Source organism: Aphanomyces astaci (assembly GCF_000520075.1).
Source record: "Aphanomyces astaci strain APO3 unplaced genomic scaffold supercont1.9, whole genome shotgun sequence".
NCBI lineage: Eukaryota > Oomycota > Saprolegniomycetes > Saprolegniales > Verrucalvaceae > Aphanomyces > Aphanomyces astaci.
The window spans coordinates 420294-434194 of NW_009798272.1; the positions used below are offsets into that span (position 1 = coordinate 420294).

At 47.6% G+C, this 13901-nt stretch overlaps 8 protein-coding genes across 8 annotated transcripts; 3 read left to right on the top strand and 5 right to left on the bottom strand.

Moving 5' to 3' along the window:
- Positions 1–413: 413 nt before the first annotated feature.
- On the top strand, positions 414–1424 carry H257_04947 (hypothetical protein; the record flags this gene model as incomplete). Its single annotated transcript, XM_009829614.1, has 2 exons — positions 414–704; positions 957–1424. The coding sequence occupies 2 exons, from the start codon at positions 414–416 to the stop codon at positions 1422–1424; spliced, it is 759 nt and encodes a 252-aa protein (XP_009827916.1).
- A 120-nt stretch (positions 1425–1544) lies between these two features.
- H257_04948 (hypothetical protein) lies at positions 1545–2288 on the bottom strand (the record flags this gene model as incomplete). Its single annotated transcript, XM_009829615.1, has 1 exon — positions 1545–2288. The coding sequence occupies one exon, from the start codon at positions 2286–2288 to the stop codon at positions 1545–1547; it is 744 nt and encodes a 247-aa protein (XP_009827917.1).
- Positions 2289–3300: 1012 nt separating this feature from the next.
- H257_04949 (hypothetical protein) lies at positions 3301–4092 on the bottom strand (the record flags this gene model as incomplete). The annotated part of the gene is made up of 3 exons (XM_009829616.1): positions 3301–3313; positions 3381–3608; positions 3950–4092. 3 exons carry the CDS (start codon positions 4090–4092, stop codon positions 3301–3303), a joined length of 384 nt encoding a protein of 127 aa, XP_009827918.1.
- A 227-nt stretch (positions 4093–4319) lies between these two features.
- H257_04950 (hypothetical protein) lies at positions 4320–4727 on the top strand (the record flags this gene model as incomplete). The annotated part of the gene is made up of 1 exon (XM_009829617.1): positions 4320–4727. One exon carries the CDS (start codon positions 4320–4322, stop codon positions 4725–4727), a length of 408 nt encoding a protein of 135 aa, XP_009827919.1.
- Positions 4728–4900: 173 nt separating this feature from the next.
- Positions 4901–6026, top strand: H257_04951 (hypothetical protein; the record flags this gene model as incomplete). Its single annotated transcript, XM_009829618.1, has 2 exons — positions 4901–5307; positions 5582–6026. The coding sequence occupies 2 exons, from the start codon at positions 4901–4903 to the stop codon at positions 6024–6026; spliced, it is 852 nt and encodes a 283-aa protein (XP_009827920.1).
- A 778-nt stretch (positions 6027–6804) lies between these two features.
- Positions 6805–7686, bottom strand: H257_04952 (hypothetical protein; the record flags this gene model as incomplete). Its single annotated transcript, XM_009829619.1, has 4 exons — positions 6805–7104; positions 7183–7254; positions 7311–7483; positions 7557–7686. The coding sequence occupies 4 exons, from the start codon at positions 7684–7686 to the stop codon at positions 6805–6807; spliced, it is 675 nt and encodes a 224-aa protein (XP_009827921.1).
- A 2005-nt stretch (positions 7687–9691) lies between these two features.
- H257_04953 (hypothetical protein) lies at positions 9692–10101 on the bottom strand (the record flags this gene model as incomplete). The annotated part of the gene is made up of 2 exons (XM_009829620.1): positions 9692–9931; positions 10048–10101. The coding sequence occupies 2 exons, from the start codon at positions 10099–10101 to the stop codon at positions 9692–9694; spliced, it is 294 nt and encodes a 97-aa protein (XP_009827922.1).
- A 65-nt stretch (positions 10102–10166) lies between these two features.
- Positions 10167–11867, bottom strand: H257_04954 (hypothetical protein; the record flags this gene model as incomplete). Its single annotated transcript, XM_009829621.1, has 1 exon — positions 10167–11867. One exon carries the CDS (start codon positions 11865–11867, stop codon positions 10167–10169), a length of 1701 nt encoding a protein of 566 aa, XP_009827923.1.
- Positions 11868–13901: the final 2034 nt, after the last annotated feature.

The window sequence follows — 13901 nt, forward strand, 5'->3', positions numbered from 1 at the left end:
TATCGCTAGCCTAGTGAAGTTCCCCAATGTCTCAACCGCACCCGCATCCATTGTATACAAAAGTGCATATTAGTGTAGAAGTAGTGAAGTAGATTAAGAAGATTTCATAGTGATGAGGATTAAGGAGATCTTTGTAGACCTTCAGTTAATTCATTGTGCATTAGAGAGTATTCGCAACGTCGTTTCTTTTATCAAATTGACAATTCACTCGGCTAGTTTCAATTGGAAATTTCCACACTTATCAAGTATTTGCAAAGTAGAAAGTTCGGATACATCAACGACAACCGGATACGCATTCTCGGAAATGGTGGTGGCTCCGCGGTTGTCGGTCGAGCAAGCCATAGTGGTCCTTGCTCGCGTATACCACTCATCTCCCAAGCCCAGGCACTTTCTACGCACTGTCCAATTCATCCATGAGCATAACTATCTGCGCCTCCGACTTCAGCATCCACGTCAACGCATTTTCCGATATCATGGACGACGCAACATCCCTGTTCCTCTACAGATTCACCGTACCGCAACTACGTGTGTTGTGTGTGGCATTGCACCTGCCCAGTACCGTTACGACGTCGTCAAGGGATTATGTCCCGTGTATCGAAGCCCTGGCCATGACGTGTCGCCGGCTGGCAGAACCGTGTCAAATGTACCACGTTGCAAACGAGTTTGGTCGATCATCGGGGGCAGTATCCCGGATTGTCAAAACAGTTGTGGCATTCCTTTATACGAGGTATTCCAAATTGGTTTATCTTAACGAGGCTGTTTTGCGTGAACGCTATCAACGTTACGCTGGCGTCATTAATGCTGCTGGAGCATCGCTTGCTACGTGCGATGGATTTATTGACGGCACCCGACATTACATTAGCCGTCCCAGCTCGCGGTTCAGCCGTGTCGCATACGAAAACCTCCAACGCGCTTGTTACAATGGCCACCCACGTCGCTATTGTTTGAACTGGCAGGCCATCACAGCCCCCGATGGCCTAGTTGTGTCCATGTACGGCCTTGTTGGGGGGCGACTCCACGATTCTATGGTGTTGTCCATGTGCGGTATTTTGGATACCATTTCCCTTATTCCCGAGCTCAACGGGCACATGATGTATGGCGATTTGGCGTACGGATGTCGTCCGCATTTGTGTTGCCCATTTTCCAACGTTCCGCACGGTTCCAACGCCGACAATTTCAACAAGTCAATGAGCTCAGTACGTGAGGCAGTGGAGTGGAGTTTCCACTTGATTAAATGCTTGTGGTCATTCATGGATTGGAGCAAAACACAAAAGGATCAGCAATTACCCATTGGGCAATTGTGGATCGTATGCGTCTTGTTAACCAACTGCCACACCTGCTTGCAACCGATGGGAAATCAAATATCCATGTATTTCATTTGCAAGCCGCCATCGCTTGAGGAGATGTTAACAGCTCACGACTAAATAAAAAATAGAATACGTTCAATTTTTTAAAATGATTCTATTTTTCTTGCTTTTTACTTTCTACAAATTCCTGTAGAAGTGCAATCATAACTCTTTGAGATTCAGGATAGCGCTGTTCTGCTACAATGCTTGTTCACGAGCAAACGAAAGTTGTTCTCGAGCAAGTGCAGACTGTTCTCGATCAAATTCCAAACGCTCGCGTTGAATCGCCGCCATTTCGTCATCCGCTTTCGATAGTTTCGAGACGCCCTCTGACACACCACTCAAAAGCAAGTCCAAGGATTCCCGTTTCGTCCTCGTTTTCTTGGAGCAGAACTTGCCCGTGCTGGCTTTGCGCTTCTTGTTCGTTGCAGTACGCGGAATATCGTTGTTGTTGTCGCTTGACGAGCTGGAGACACCATTGAATTCCTTGCTTGTCGATTGCAGGGCCGTTTGACGAATTGCCTCGCCTGAGTTGATCAGACCTTGCATTTTTCGCCGGTCAAGATCGAGGTGTACTTCCTTGTATTGCTCGTAATCTGCTATGCGCGTGGCAACATCGGTGAGTAGCTGAGTACGGACATCGTACTCTTCCGTTGACCCCGACTTGCGAAGGCTGGCGTGCTCGTTGGCTGCATGCTTTTTGAGAAGAAACTCGGTCCTCTTGCGTAGAGCCGGGCCACTTTTAAATGCGCTCAGGCTGGTGTCGGTGGTGAGCTTCTTTGCAATCTTCTCCCATGCGAGTCCTGCCGCTGACCGCCGGGATTCCCATGGCCGTGAGAATGATACTTCGTTGAGGAGTGCGATGTCGTCCGAAGCAGACACGAATGATTGAGAAGGTTTCTTGTCGCTGCCTTCGAGTGAGGATGTCTTCGTGTTGTCCATGAATGAAAGTGAGGGTTAATTTTCCAACGTCAATGCGTACATTCCATACAAATTACATTCACTCTTCTATTGTGAAGTGGAAACTTACTTTCCACTTCAAGCGCCAACATTGGAAAGTTTAGTCAGTTTGCAAATTAGTTTTAGGAGAACTTTCCAATTCCAATCAAAATATAGAGGGATTCTGAGTTGGAATTTTCGAAATGGCTTTGCGAATACTCTCTATTTTGCCCTCAACTACACACGCTTCCTCCCGCAGTGCTACAACACCATTCATGGCTTACGAGGAGCACGGTAATTTTTCTAAATTACAAAAAAAATTCAAATACAAACATTCCAGCACTCGAATGTCGGTTGAATGTGCATTTGGACGACTCAATGAAAGATTTCGAATTTTGAAGACGGTGATGAACGAAAGTCGTTCGATCAAACCACAACCGTCGTGACTGCGTGCTTTGTGCTCCATAACATGTTCTTGTACTACAACGATGGTTTGTTTGCCATTCCAAATCGCCGTCGCGACCGCAACGATAAGTTCAGCCGTTTGATCAGTTGGAGTCGGACACAAACCCATTCCTCCGCAAGATAGCTTTGACGAAGCGCACTGCGATTGCACGAATTTTATATTAAGTGTAGTAATTGAGTGAACAATATTAACGATTTTGAGTTATATATCTTAATCCTTTTTTTGCGCTACTAAATGAGCTAAGAGCTGCGTCATATTATCGGACTGGGCCTTAATTGCAGTAAGAACATCGTCCAGAGTAGCACCAGGCGCCTTTATATAATAGCTCATTAATATATACTAGTATGTAGTATATATATTATTTATACCATCCAATACGACCACGTTGTCATCCTCGATACAATCATCCGTGCTCATGAGGGATTCCCTTTTGTACCCCACCTTGGTAACAGTACTCCAGCATGATATTATAGTGCATTGGAAGTTGAGGCTTGGACAAGTTCCCCTTTGGACTGGGCAAACTTGGCTTCGACACGGACCATTCCGTTTTCATCTTGGCAAACTATTTGAATACAAGTCAATCAGGTTTGAAATGACTGTACGAGAAATGCACACACCTTGTCTTGCACCTGCTTTGCGACGAATTCACGTTGCATTTCGACGCTGAGCTCCGCCCCAGCATCACGTACGCCACGCGCTTGCCATAGTTGTACTTCGAGTCGAATCTGGACGCCAGAGGGGAATTGTACCGCAGCGAGAACAACGTGGCGTATGTGACGCTTCGGTCGCACCAGAGCATCCCCTTGGCACTTGCTTCTTCGCCCGATTTGCCGGGTTGTCTTGACGAACGACGGAGTCTAATGTGATTCATGATATGTTGTGCGTTAAGGTGCTGTTTCATAAGAGTATGTCGTGCTAATTTGTCCATGTTTGCAAGGCATTGACCTGAACGAAAACTTTCCCCGACCAGGGCTTTTACAGTAAATGTTGATAGGAATTTTCATTCCTTTCTAAACCGAAATGAATCTGATTGGTGCAATGGATTCGTCTCGTCAAGCGCGTCACGGGCATGTAGCTTGTGTAGAAAATTGCTTCACTGCTGATTGATTGATTTTCAAAAAATGCCATACAATAATCAAGTCAATTGTTTAGTATTTCCCAATCCGCATTCCCAACCTCATGGAGCGGGCTTGTGTACATGTAGTCCAGTGCGTCCGCGTCACGAAGCGCAGACGGCACCTGCTTCTTCAAGGGGACTACATCATCGTGCACCGTCAACGAGGAAGAATTGGATGGACCTTCACGGCCTGCAGCAGCGACAAGTTCCAGCGCCTCTTCCATCCCCACATACATCGACGCCGAGATGGTTGGTAAGCTAGTAGTAGTAGTAGGAAGATCTCGAAAACGTCTACTAGTAATGCAATGGTGATGGTGAAATATATACAAAAAACACATCTTGTGTACTAGTAGATGCTGCATAACAACACAGGTAACGTTAAACCTTCAGCCCCAGTCATCCGGAATTTTCCGATCGCGAGTCTCGCGGGATCAAACGCTACCGTGTGTCTATGTCCCCACCGTTGTTGAACCATCTGGATCCATCGGCGATCTCGTCCGTTGACTACCAGAACCAGATTTGGAATTACTACACTTTGTGTGCGATGTTCGACACCTTTTTTGGTGAGAAGGAACTGTGGGAGGTCGTGACGAACTCCATCGCTACTGCGCGCATCGTCATCCAGTCTGTCGTAGTTGCTGACGTATGTGCCTCTCTTTGGCGCATTATTACGAACCGCCTCCAACAAACGTATACTCTGGGTGTCAACGGCTCTGCCACTACCATTCAAACGCGAACCCAACTTGCAGCCGTCACGAATGCCGTTGCGGCCTCGGGCCCGCACCCCAAGCGATTACGCAACCGATGGCTCCGTTCATGTTTTGAACGCATTCACTATTCCAAGCTATGCTCACCGTGACTGTGTCAACCACCCTGGCAAGTCCTGCTTCTACTGCGGCGTTGCTAATCACACGCTTCCTGCGTGCCCTACCCTCAAGTCGGACTATGCCCGCAACACTATGCGTCCTGGCTTTGACCGCACTGTCTTTGACATACATGGATCTGCCTCCCAAAAGAAAAGAAAACGCGATTATGTCGCTCCGTCATGTCGTATCCAACGTCCTCGCGACGACAGCGATGATCGCGATAAGCCTAGTGGCAGCCAGGGCTCTAATAGCCAACATGGATGGGGACCAAGATAGTCTAATGATCCTGGAAATGGCGGGTGGAACAACAATCGGGACAACAGTCGTGACAACAACCGTAACCGCGACCGAAGCCGCGACCGCCAATGCGACCAAGGCTACGACCGCACTCATCGTGGAGGTCGTAATGACCAGGTTGACATTGCTGCTCGTGCAGCCGCTCGGCCTCTTATTCACGAAGGCATTCGCCTCAATGGATATGCCAACACCCACATCCTCTCCCAACACTTTGTGCCTCCGTCTACTCTCAATCATGTCCTTCAGCGTCCCAACCCACCATCGTTTTTACCAAAGGTATTCCAACCGGGCTCTGCCCCTTCTGTGATGTCGTTGCATCCCCCCCTATGATCCTCCCTTATTGCAACGACAACCCTCGCTCCCATCACTCATGCACCAGGCGAACTACCCGACCACTTCCCATCTCTAGTGGATGCCGGTGATCTTGACTTCGTTGAAGTTCCTTCCGCCGAGGTACTTATTACCGAGCGTCTGCCTCTCTAACCACCGCGTCCATTATTCCAAATCCTGCGAATCCGACGAAAGTAGTTCTTCCACTGTTCCCACCCAGTGCCCACTCGGCCACATGCACTGATATAATTAACCCGGCGTCGGAAACATCGATCAAGGTGGTTCTTCAACTGCCCCTAAGATGTGTGGACGGTGTCCGCCCCCATCCCCCATTCCAAGTTGTTGGTGGACTATGCGTTTTCGCCCTTCATGCGGACCTTTGCTGCTGTAAAAGCGACCTGGGCGACCCACCGCTACCTATGTCGGTGACGTTTCGTCCAAACGACTTCCTTGCTCTGCAAGAACATTTGATCGTTGACTCTGGCGCCTCTGCCTCATGCATCCCCAACCGAGATTATTTCTCCAAGTATGTCCCCTGCGCACTGTATCTTACAGTCGGGAATGGCGCGCACCTTCCCGTCCTTGGCTATGGCCCTATAACCTTGGCCGTGGACATGCCGTCCCGTGACCAAGCCGACGATATTCGTCCATGCGCTCACTACTAATAACGTAAATTGCAATGCAACTACGACGTGGTGGTCAATAAATTGTAGGGTTAGATCATTTTCGTGTGTTTGAAGGTACAGCCTTGTATTCAATTCTAAGTCGATCAACGTAATTGATTAAGCACGACCTCGCCCGTGAAATGGCGCAGCACAGTTAACTATCTGAGGCGCATTGATGCCGTGGCATGTCCTGAATGAGGATCTGGTTGATCTTGTGTTAAACTCGTCACTCATAACATTACCCTTGCACGCAATGCTTGCGCTACTGTATGGAATCCAATTTTGGATCACTCTATAGCTCAGAACATGACCAGTCGTGGTGCTGGTATGGCGTGGCAGACCTGCAAAAGAACCTAGGCTGAAGGTCGCATCACCGCCGTTGAACCAATTGTACTCACGCAATCATGTTAACGGACATTATATACATATGCTTATAGGCTACTATCATTATACCTCTAACTCAGAGAGTGAAGTACAGTGTACTGACTGAACAGGCACTTACTTTATCATATACCGGTACTCAGCATTCAAAAATTATAGAGATGTTATGACAATTTACAAATTATGTCAACCAAAATGTAAGATGTTTTTGTAACATGCTCACACTTTTCCAAAAGAGGTTAAGGTATTTCTAATGGTTAAAACCTATTTCTAACCTAGTTCGATTACTTGTTAAGGAAATTAACCAATACTGCAAAATTTAACCCATTACAACTTGTTAAAACCACGTAGAAATTATCCAAAACAATGCCTAACGGAAACAATATAGGGAATAATCCTAAATGAACAATCTACTGCTACTTTCATTTTCGCTGTTGGATCCTAAATTGGTGTCGCTTCCGCCCGCATCGCCAGCAGCCATTGAGCTTTCTACCGCCATGATCAACGACAGCCTGGCCTTGCGTTTAGATCGATAGGTACGTGCCGAGGACTTCTTTCCCTTGACCGTCTTCGTTTCAATAGCGTTCAATTCGTTCACGTACTGGACGTTCACGTCGCCATCGTCCACGCGAAGTGGACGCATGCGGATGTGCACGTTCATCATCGCCACATAGGTTTCGAACAAAATGTCATAGTTCTAACGTGTCCAACTGTAGCAGACACTGCACAGAGCCCATAGCAGCTTGTGGTGCCCAAATAAATTCTCGACAATAACGCGGTCCGTCGCGATGCGGTCGCTGGTGCGTATGCCGTCCGCCGTGAGGATTCCTCCGGTTGGTTTCTTGATCTGAATGACTGCCCGTATGTCGCGTTGGATGGCTTGGTAGCCTTTTCAGCGAGTACGGCCCACTGCCGTGTGGCTTGGTCGGGGTCATCCATGCGATCTTCGCTTGCTTGCTTGGTCAGGCTGGCCATGTGAAAATGCAGGTTTTCATCAAATATTGTCTTGTCCGAAACACTTCCCTTGTAGTGTTTGGTGCAATCGATCGCAAAGCCGTTGGGCAAGACGGACAGCTCTACGTTTTGTCCGTACAACAAGTGTTTCCTACTGTAATACAGCTTCTTGTCGGCATAACTGCGGGACGAAACGTGCGTTGACATATTTTCGTATGACAAAAGCATGGAACACCTTGACAAAGTTCATCACCTGCTTCTGGAATATCGGACTTGCTTCCATGAAGATGGTTGCGACAATGTCCCACGAACCGCCGGTGTTCATGGCTATCAGAAGCATTAAGAACATGTCTCGGTTGAAGACATCTCACTTCCGGCCGGACCCAACGTTCCACGATTTGTTTACGTATGCCCGCCCACAGCACGTTGAACTCAGACGGACTGAAGTTCGTCATTGTCATGATACCATCGGCTCCCCTGGCGTTGAAGAAAGCGTCAAACACCGGCGACGCAGAGTCCAGATTGTCAACTGGTTTATCCTCTAGAACAGTCTAGTAGCGTACGCGTTTTGCTCGGCGCTGTTGGTCAAGAGTCTTGACCAACAGCGCCTTAGACTACCCTACCTGTAACTGTGTTGAGTGACACTTCTCGCGATATTTTTTTGAACCTTTCGAGGTCAACAAGTGGGCAAATTGACCCTCCGTGCAGCTCGAAATTTGCAGTTTCGTCCTCATCAGCATGAACTCTACCGGTAGTCAGGATCACTATGTACGTTGGGATTACTTGAGTGTAGGGTCAAATTTTCGTTGTCTATGTCGTTGTCGTTGTTGTCCCATAACCGGACGAGCCTCGTAAGTGGATTATTTGCCGTCTCCACCGTTGGCGATGCAAAAAAGTACTAGTACTACATAAAATACAGTGATGGCAAATGTCAAAATACAGTCTGATTATACCGTCGCACCATTGGGGATGCCTAACCATCCATATCTACGAGAGGTTTTGAAGCCAGGTGTAATCACGAATTATTTCTGTCACAACCAATATTTATTTTTTGCCACTGGAAGTTCGAATAACATACTTCAGTATTTCTGATTGCTCCAGAAATAGATTAATTCATTTTCTCCATCCTCACAAAAGAATAATTCATTTTTATACGAAAAATGAATCTATTCACGAGAAAATTATTTTATGGTCAGCACTGGTCAAGACTCTCGCGCAGAGCCACTCCTTGATTGATGTTTCGAACCGTCAGTTGGGATCGATGTGTCGTTTCTGGGGGGCATGGTGGTTATTGGGCAATGAGTGGTTGCCTGCTAGGTGCGGTGGTTGGCTCCTAGGCTTGTGTTTGTGGTGTGATGTTTGGCTTTGAAACAATTATTTGCATCCGATAGTATATTTTACATTTGTTAGTTGCTTCATGAGAGTTCTTGTGACCAATCAACGCTCTTGTGAATGATGGAGTGATTTCTGAAAGCAGTGACTGCAGGTCAGTGTCACTTCCTCTGTTTCATTTTACTGCCACCATAAGGACTGCCAGCGACCCCAAAAATTCATTTCTTGTCCAAATTTAATGCTCAATATCACAAACTGGAGGTAGAATCCATTGAGAACAAACAAAACGTGGTCAAATTCGACGACGACCAGATTTAATAAAATAAATAGTGTTAATATTAAAAGAAATCAGGGACCTGCCCCCCCACATTGGGATCGAGTAGTCCATCATGCGTGTGTTCTCATCGCGCTCGTCCGAAACTTCTGCAGGGCACTGGTACAAGTCATTTCTTGTCCAAATTTAATGCTCAATATCACAAACTGGGGGTAGAATCCATTGAGAACAAACAAAACGAGATTTTCGTGGTCAAATTCGACGACGACCAGATTTAATAAAATAAATAGTGTTACCGTGTAGCGTTTATAGTTTTAGACACCCACGGGGCAATTATCCGTACTCTGAAATTTCGGATAATGGCAAATTGTCCAACTTCAAATATTAAAAGTGGATCATCATAAAAAGTTAGGGATACCATTGAACATAAGAAACTTATCATACAATGGAGATAATATTAATTATAAGAGGGATTGTATTTGGGAGGGCCTCTATACTCTATATTCAATAACGTTTTGGAGTGTCTAAAACTAAAAGACTATCTAAAACTATAAACGCTACACGGTAATATTAAAAGAAATCAGGGACCTGCCCCCCACATTGGGATCGAGTAGTCCATCATGCGTGTGTTCTCATCGCGCTCGTCCGAAACTTCTGCAGGGCACTGGTACAAGTGCTTGACAATCAGCGGCAACGGTGTGACATACAGGACATCGGTGGTGACTCACCGCCCACAGTGGTTGGCCCATTGCCGCGCGAGCACCCTGGACGGTGTGATGGGGCACATCCGGGTCTCTATTGGTGGGCCACCCGATGCTGGATGCGATGGTTGCAAAAAGGTTTTTTCCAAGACCACGCTTTGGGTTTGGCATGTCCAATGTGTCCTGCCCTCTGCACTTCTCTTTGCGGCCAGTATCTTGATCAATAGCCAGTCATAAAATCCTTCCAAGAACGCATAATTGTTCTAATAGTAAAATGTACAATCACTGGTTAAAATATTGCCAGTAAACAATAATCAAGAGGTCTATTGGTCGGCGAGTATTTTGCATATGCTTGCAACGCAGTTGTAGCACAATGTACAGGCCCAAAATTGTGCTCAAACCAGTGCAGAGGGTCTTCTAGCCGTTCGTTCATCTCTTCCCATCAACAAGAAATGCTCAAAGGGATTTACTACGACATCACAAAAACTGCTACTTGCATTACAATGCACATTCAAACCACTTGACAGGCTTACGGCTGTCGCCCCACCACCCGTCTCCGTTCCGAAAGGACGTGTCCAAGTGGTTCAGCGAAGCCTTGTAATGCGTATTTCTGGTACTGTCCCCAAACCCACTCACACCCACGCCGCACGACCAGAAGTCCACTACGCCATCGTTCTCCGTGTCATGGTTGGACAAGGACGAAACGAATTTCAACGCAGAGCCCTTCGTGATCAACCCCACGGAACTGACGCCACACAACAATTTCTTGGCCGGGTGGTTGATGCGAGCTCTCTGGGCGGCAGCGTACTGATCATGCAAGGTCAAGTCGACGGTGGTTTGGTGTTTGAGCTGCAGGAACGCTCGTTCGGCGGGGCATTTGCCCACGAGGTTCAAAATCCCCTTAATGACGGAGTCGCCCCAGCCCCCAGAACTGCACTTTTGCTCGAGCATATTCGCCGTCTTGCTGCCTTGCATGGGCGCCGACAACGAAATCCACGACACGCCCCCGGAGAAGCTGCACCGAGCGGTGGCCAGCGCGCCCCCTGCGACGAGGTTCCCCATGGAGTGCGTGACCAGAATGAGGTCGCCCACTGTCGTTCCGTTGTTGTTGGTTCCGTATTGCAACGCGAACCGACAAAAATCATCCTGAATCTCTGCATCCGCCCACCCTCGCTTGACTGTCTCCATTTGCACAAACTTAGTGCTGGAGCAGCATGGGGCGTTGTCTTGAATGCTTCCCCAATACTCTGCCAACGAATCGACTGTAGGGCCGTTGGAGGATGTGCCTACACCGTGCACAAAGAGGCAAGGGCGACGGGGGCCGTTGCAGCCGCACGACGACCGACCTAGCGACGACGTTCGAGGGGTGACGAATTCGCCCCACGACATGGCCCTGGCACTGACTTTCGAAGGTGCTGCTTCCGGAAGGGCTGCCCGGACAAACGGACACTGGAGATCGGCGGACGGAGCAACAATGTCTGGGACTTGAGTTGGGTCGGAAATGTACTCGACCGTGAACGTCAAGTCGTCTCCGAGGGCATGGGTGAGCTGGTTGCCGTTCGAATTGCACAGGACAAACGTTTCGCCTGCAAACTTGAGTTCCAATAGTTGGCCGCGGTCGCAGTTCACGGCGGTGGGCACTCCGTCCCCGTCCACGACGGACGCCACCACGTGCGACCCTTCCAAGCTGCTTTGAAGGAGCTGGATGGGGGGGACTTGCGATGGCGCCATGCACCCCGACCTGATAGGGGTGCCGTCGAGAGCAGACATCGACCAGTACGCACGGTTGTTGAGAAGCACGTATGTCTCTGTCACGTCGTTGCCTGGCTGGGTCAGAATGGCGTCAAAGGTCAGCGCCGACCCGGCGTCTTCTTCGAGGTCGCTCACGCGTGGGACGATGTACACGGTGGCTTGGCTTTTGCCGTTGAGTTGCATGGTCGATCGAAGGGCGGTGAACGTGACCTTCAACGCCGACGCTTGTTGAATGTTGGTGACGATGCTCTTCGTGTCGGGTTTGGCTTGGTGTTGGGCAAATAGGATGGCCCCCACGGTCACACATGCAACGCCACAGATAGCCAAGACCGCGGCCACCAAACGAAACCGAGTGATCAATGGTTTGTGGTGTTGGACTGCATTAAGTTCGCGGGGGGTCGCAGGGATAGCTACAAATGGGTCGTTGGTTGGAGTGGTTGGTTGCATAATGCTTTGGCGCAGCAGGGCGACAATTGCAAAGTGAGCAAAGGTCAAAGACTGCTTGGTTTGTTGTGGTGTTGTATTACACAATATTACTAGTATGTAGAAGTGCAGAACGAACGAAGTTGAAGTGGATAAAATGTTGATCTGATTGTTGGTCGTGGTGTTGACCAGACTGTAATATGGTTGTCAAACTACCTTGTCATCATCATGCTTGAAGCCCCGCTAACCGCCATAGGAATTCAGTACTGTGGCGGTTAGCCCTCAAATTGAAACATCTTAAGGCACTTGTAGCAAGGGTCAAACACCACTACTGTACGGCAAAAGTTCACAGCGATGTTTCCCCTCGTGAACACAGACGTTTTTCTATTCGTGAACACAAACTAGATTGTACTGTACCGACACTACAGTAGGATCATGAAGAGCATCTTTTGATTCATGAAGTTTCGTTGAAAATAACCAGGTTAGGACTAAGATACCGGTAGTAAAAGACGACAAAACAGATTCAAAGCTGTGGAGGTATGGGTGCTCTATCCCCTAATACTACTATTAGTACCAGCACTGTCCACGGGAGTCTGAAAGTCCAACCAAATCGCCAGACCCATGTTAAGAAGTCATAATTATACTAGTAGTTGTATATGGATCCACCACCGCCTCCTATACTGGCCCATCGCGCCCCCACACACCTCTACATTTCCCATGCACAAAATCACCGCAACATCCGAATTCCCAACTCACTTCGCTACTACAATTATAACAGTTGCTTTGGGTACTGTACTCGTGGGTAACAAAAGAAGATTCAACCAATCGACCTCGTGTGGAATGAGAAATCCACAATTACAAAGTCGAAAAGTCCATCAGTGGGTAATCTGAGTTTTTCGAATATTTCTCTCTGCAATGTAGCAAGGGTGACCATGGGAATACAATGTGCTGTTTCGTCAACACAGTTTCACTGCCAGCAAGATAATTTTTCATTTCCGAGCCTCAGCCTTGAATTTGAGATCCGGTTGAACTGCGCCAAGGCACACTTGTTGTGACAAGGCTGCAGTTATTATCAACCCCGTGAATGGCATTCCTACGGTTCTGCGATTATCAAGTTACGCGGTACTACAGTACGTACTTCGAAGTACTAGTAGTAGATTTCTCCATAGTAACGTTAACGTTAGCTCTTAACTTCGCCCCCCGCCAGTGAGGGCTCGGGGGAGGATACGTTGAAGGGGGTTTCTGCCCTCGTCCATGACAAGTACTACCAGTAGAGGGAATGATAGATCACACCAGGCTGAAGAGGTTTTACCGCTGGCTGATTGGGGGGGTATAACTATTGCGTCATGGTATTTTTTCTTTTTTCTTTTGGTTAGTCTATGAATGCCGACAGCAAAACATTGTTTTAAGTTTTGAAGTCAGTGCCCTTGGAGATATCTTTGGGGGGATTGTCCCGAAGAATTGAATGAATGGGGTTTATGCCTCCGCAAGTACTATACCTATAGTAGTACACGTACTGCACATTGAGCAAATATATCTCGAAACTTGTTCCTTGTCCATGGACTACATCCTTCGCTTTAAAGTGGTAGATATACTGTAAGCTTAGTCACCTTACTGTTAACATGTGTACTAGTATATCAACTACTACTAGTACAGTACTTCGGAGTACTACTGTACATAGTATCTATACCAATTACTGCTATCATCGAGTAACGTCAGCAATTACAATGGTCGACGACAGCTTCGAGAGGGCCGTTGGCGATAATTATTGCTACCGGTACATAAACGTGAGCGATAAATAGTTAACGTTAATATGAAAATTGTAGCGCATAGCCAAACCTACGACATGGGTGAATATGATCACTCTGCGGACATACACTTGTGCATTGTATCCGGAATTATAACCAATCCGACCCGGGGACATGATTACCAGCCAATTATACTTGCATTATGTTGTTTTTCGAGAACATTTCAGCCAATCGATGTATACGTAATTGCTAGGACAAGATCGGACCAGTTCGGACAGATTTTGTCCGAATGGATCACAAAATATGAATA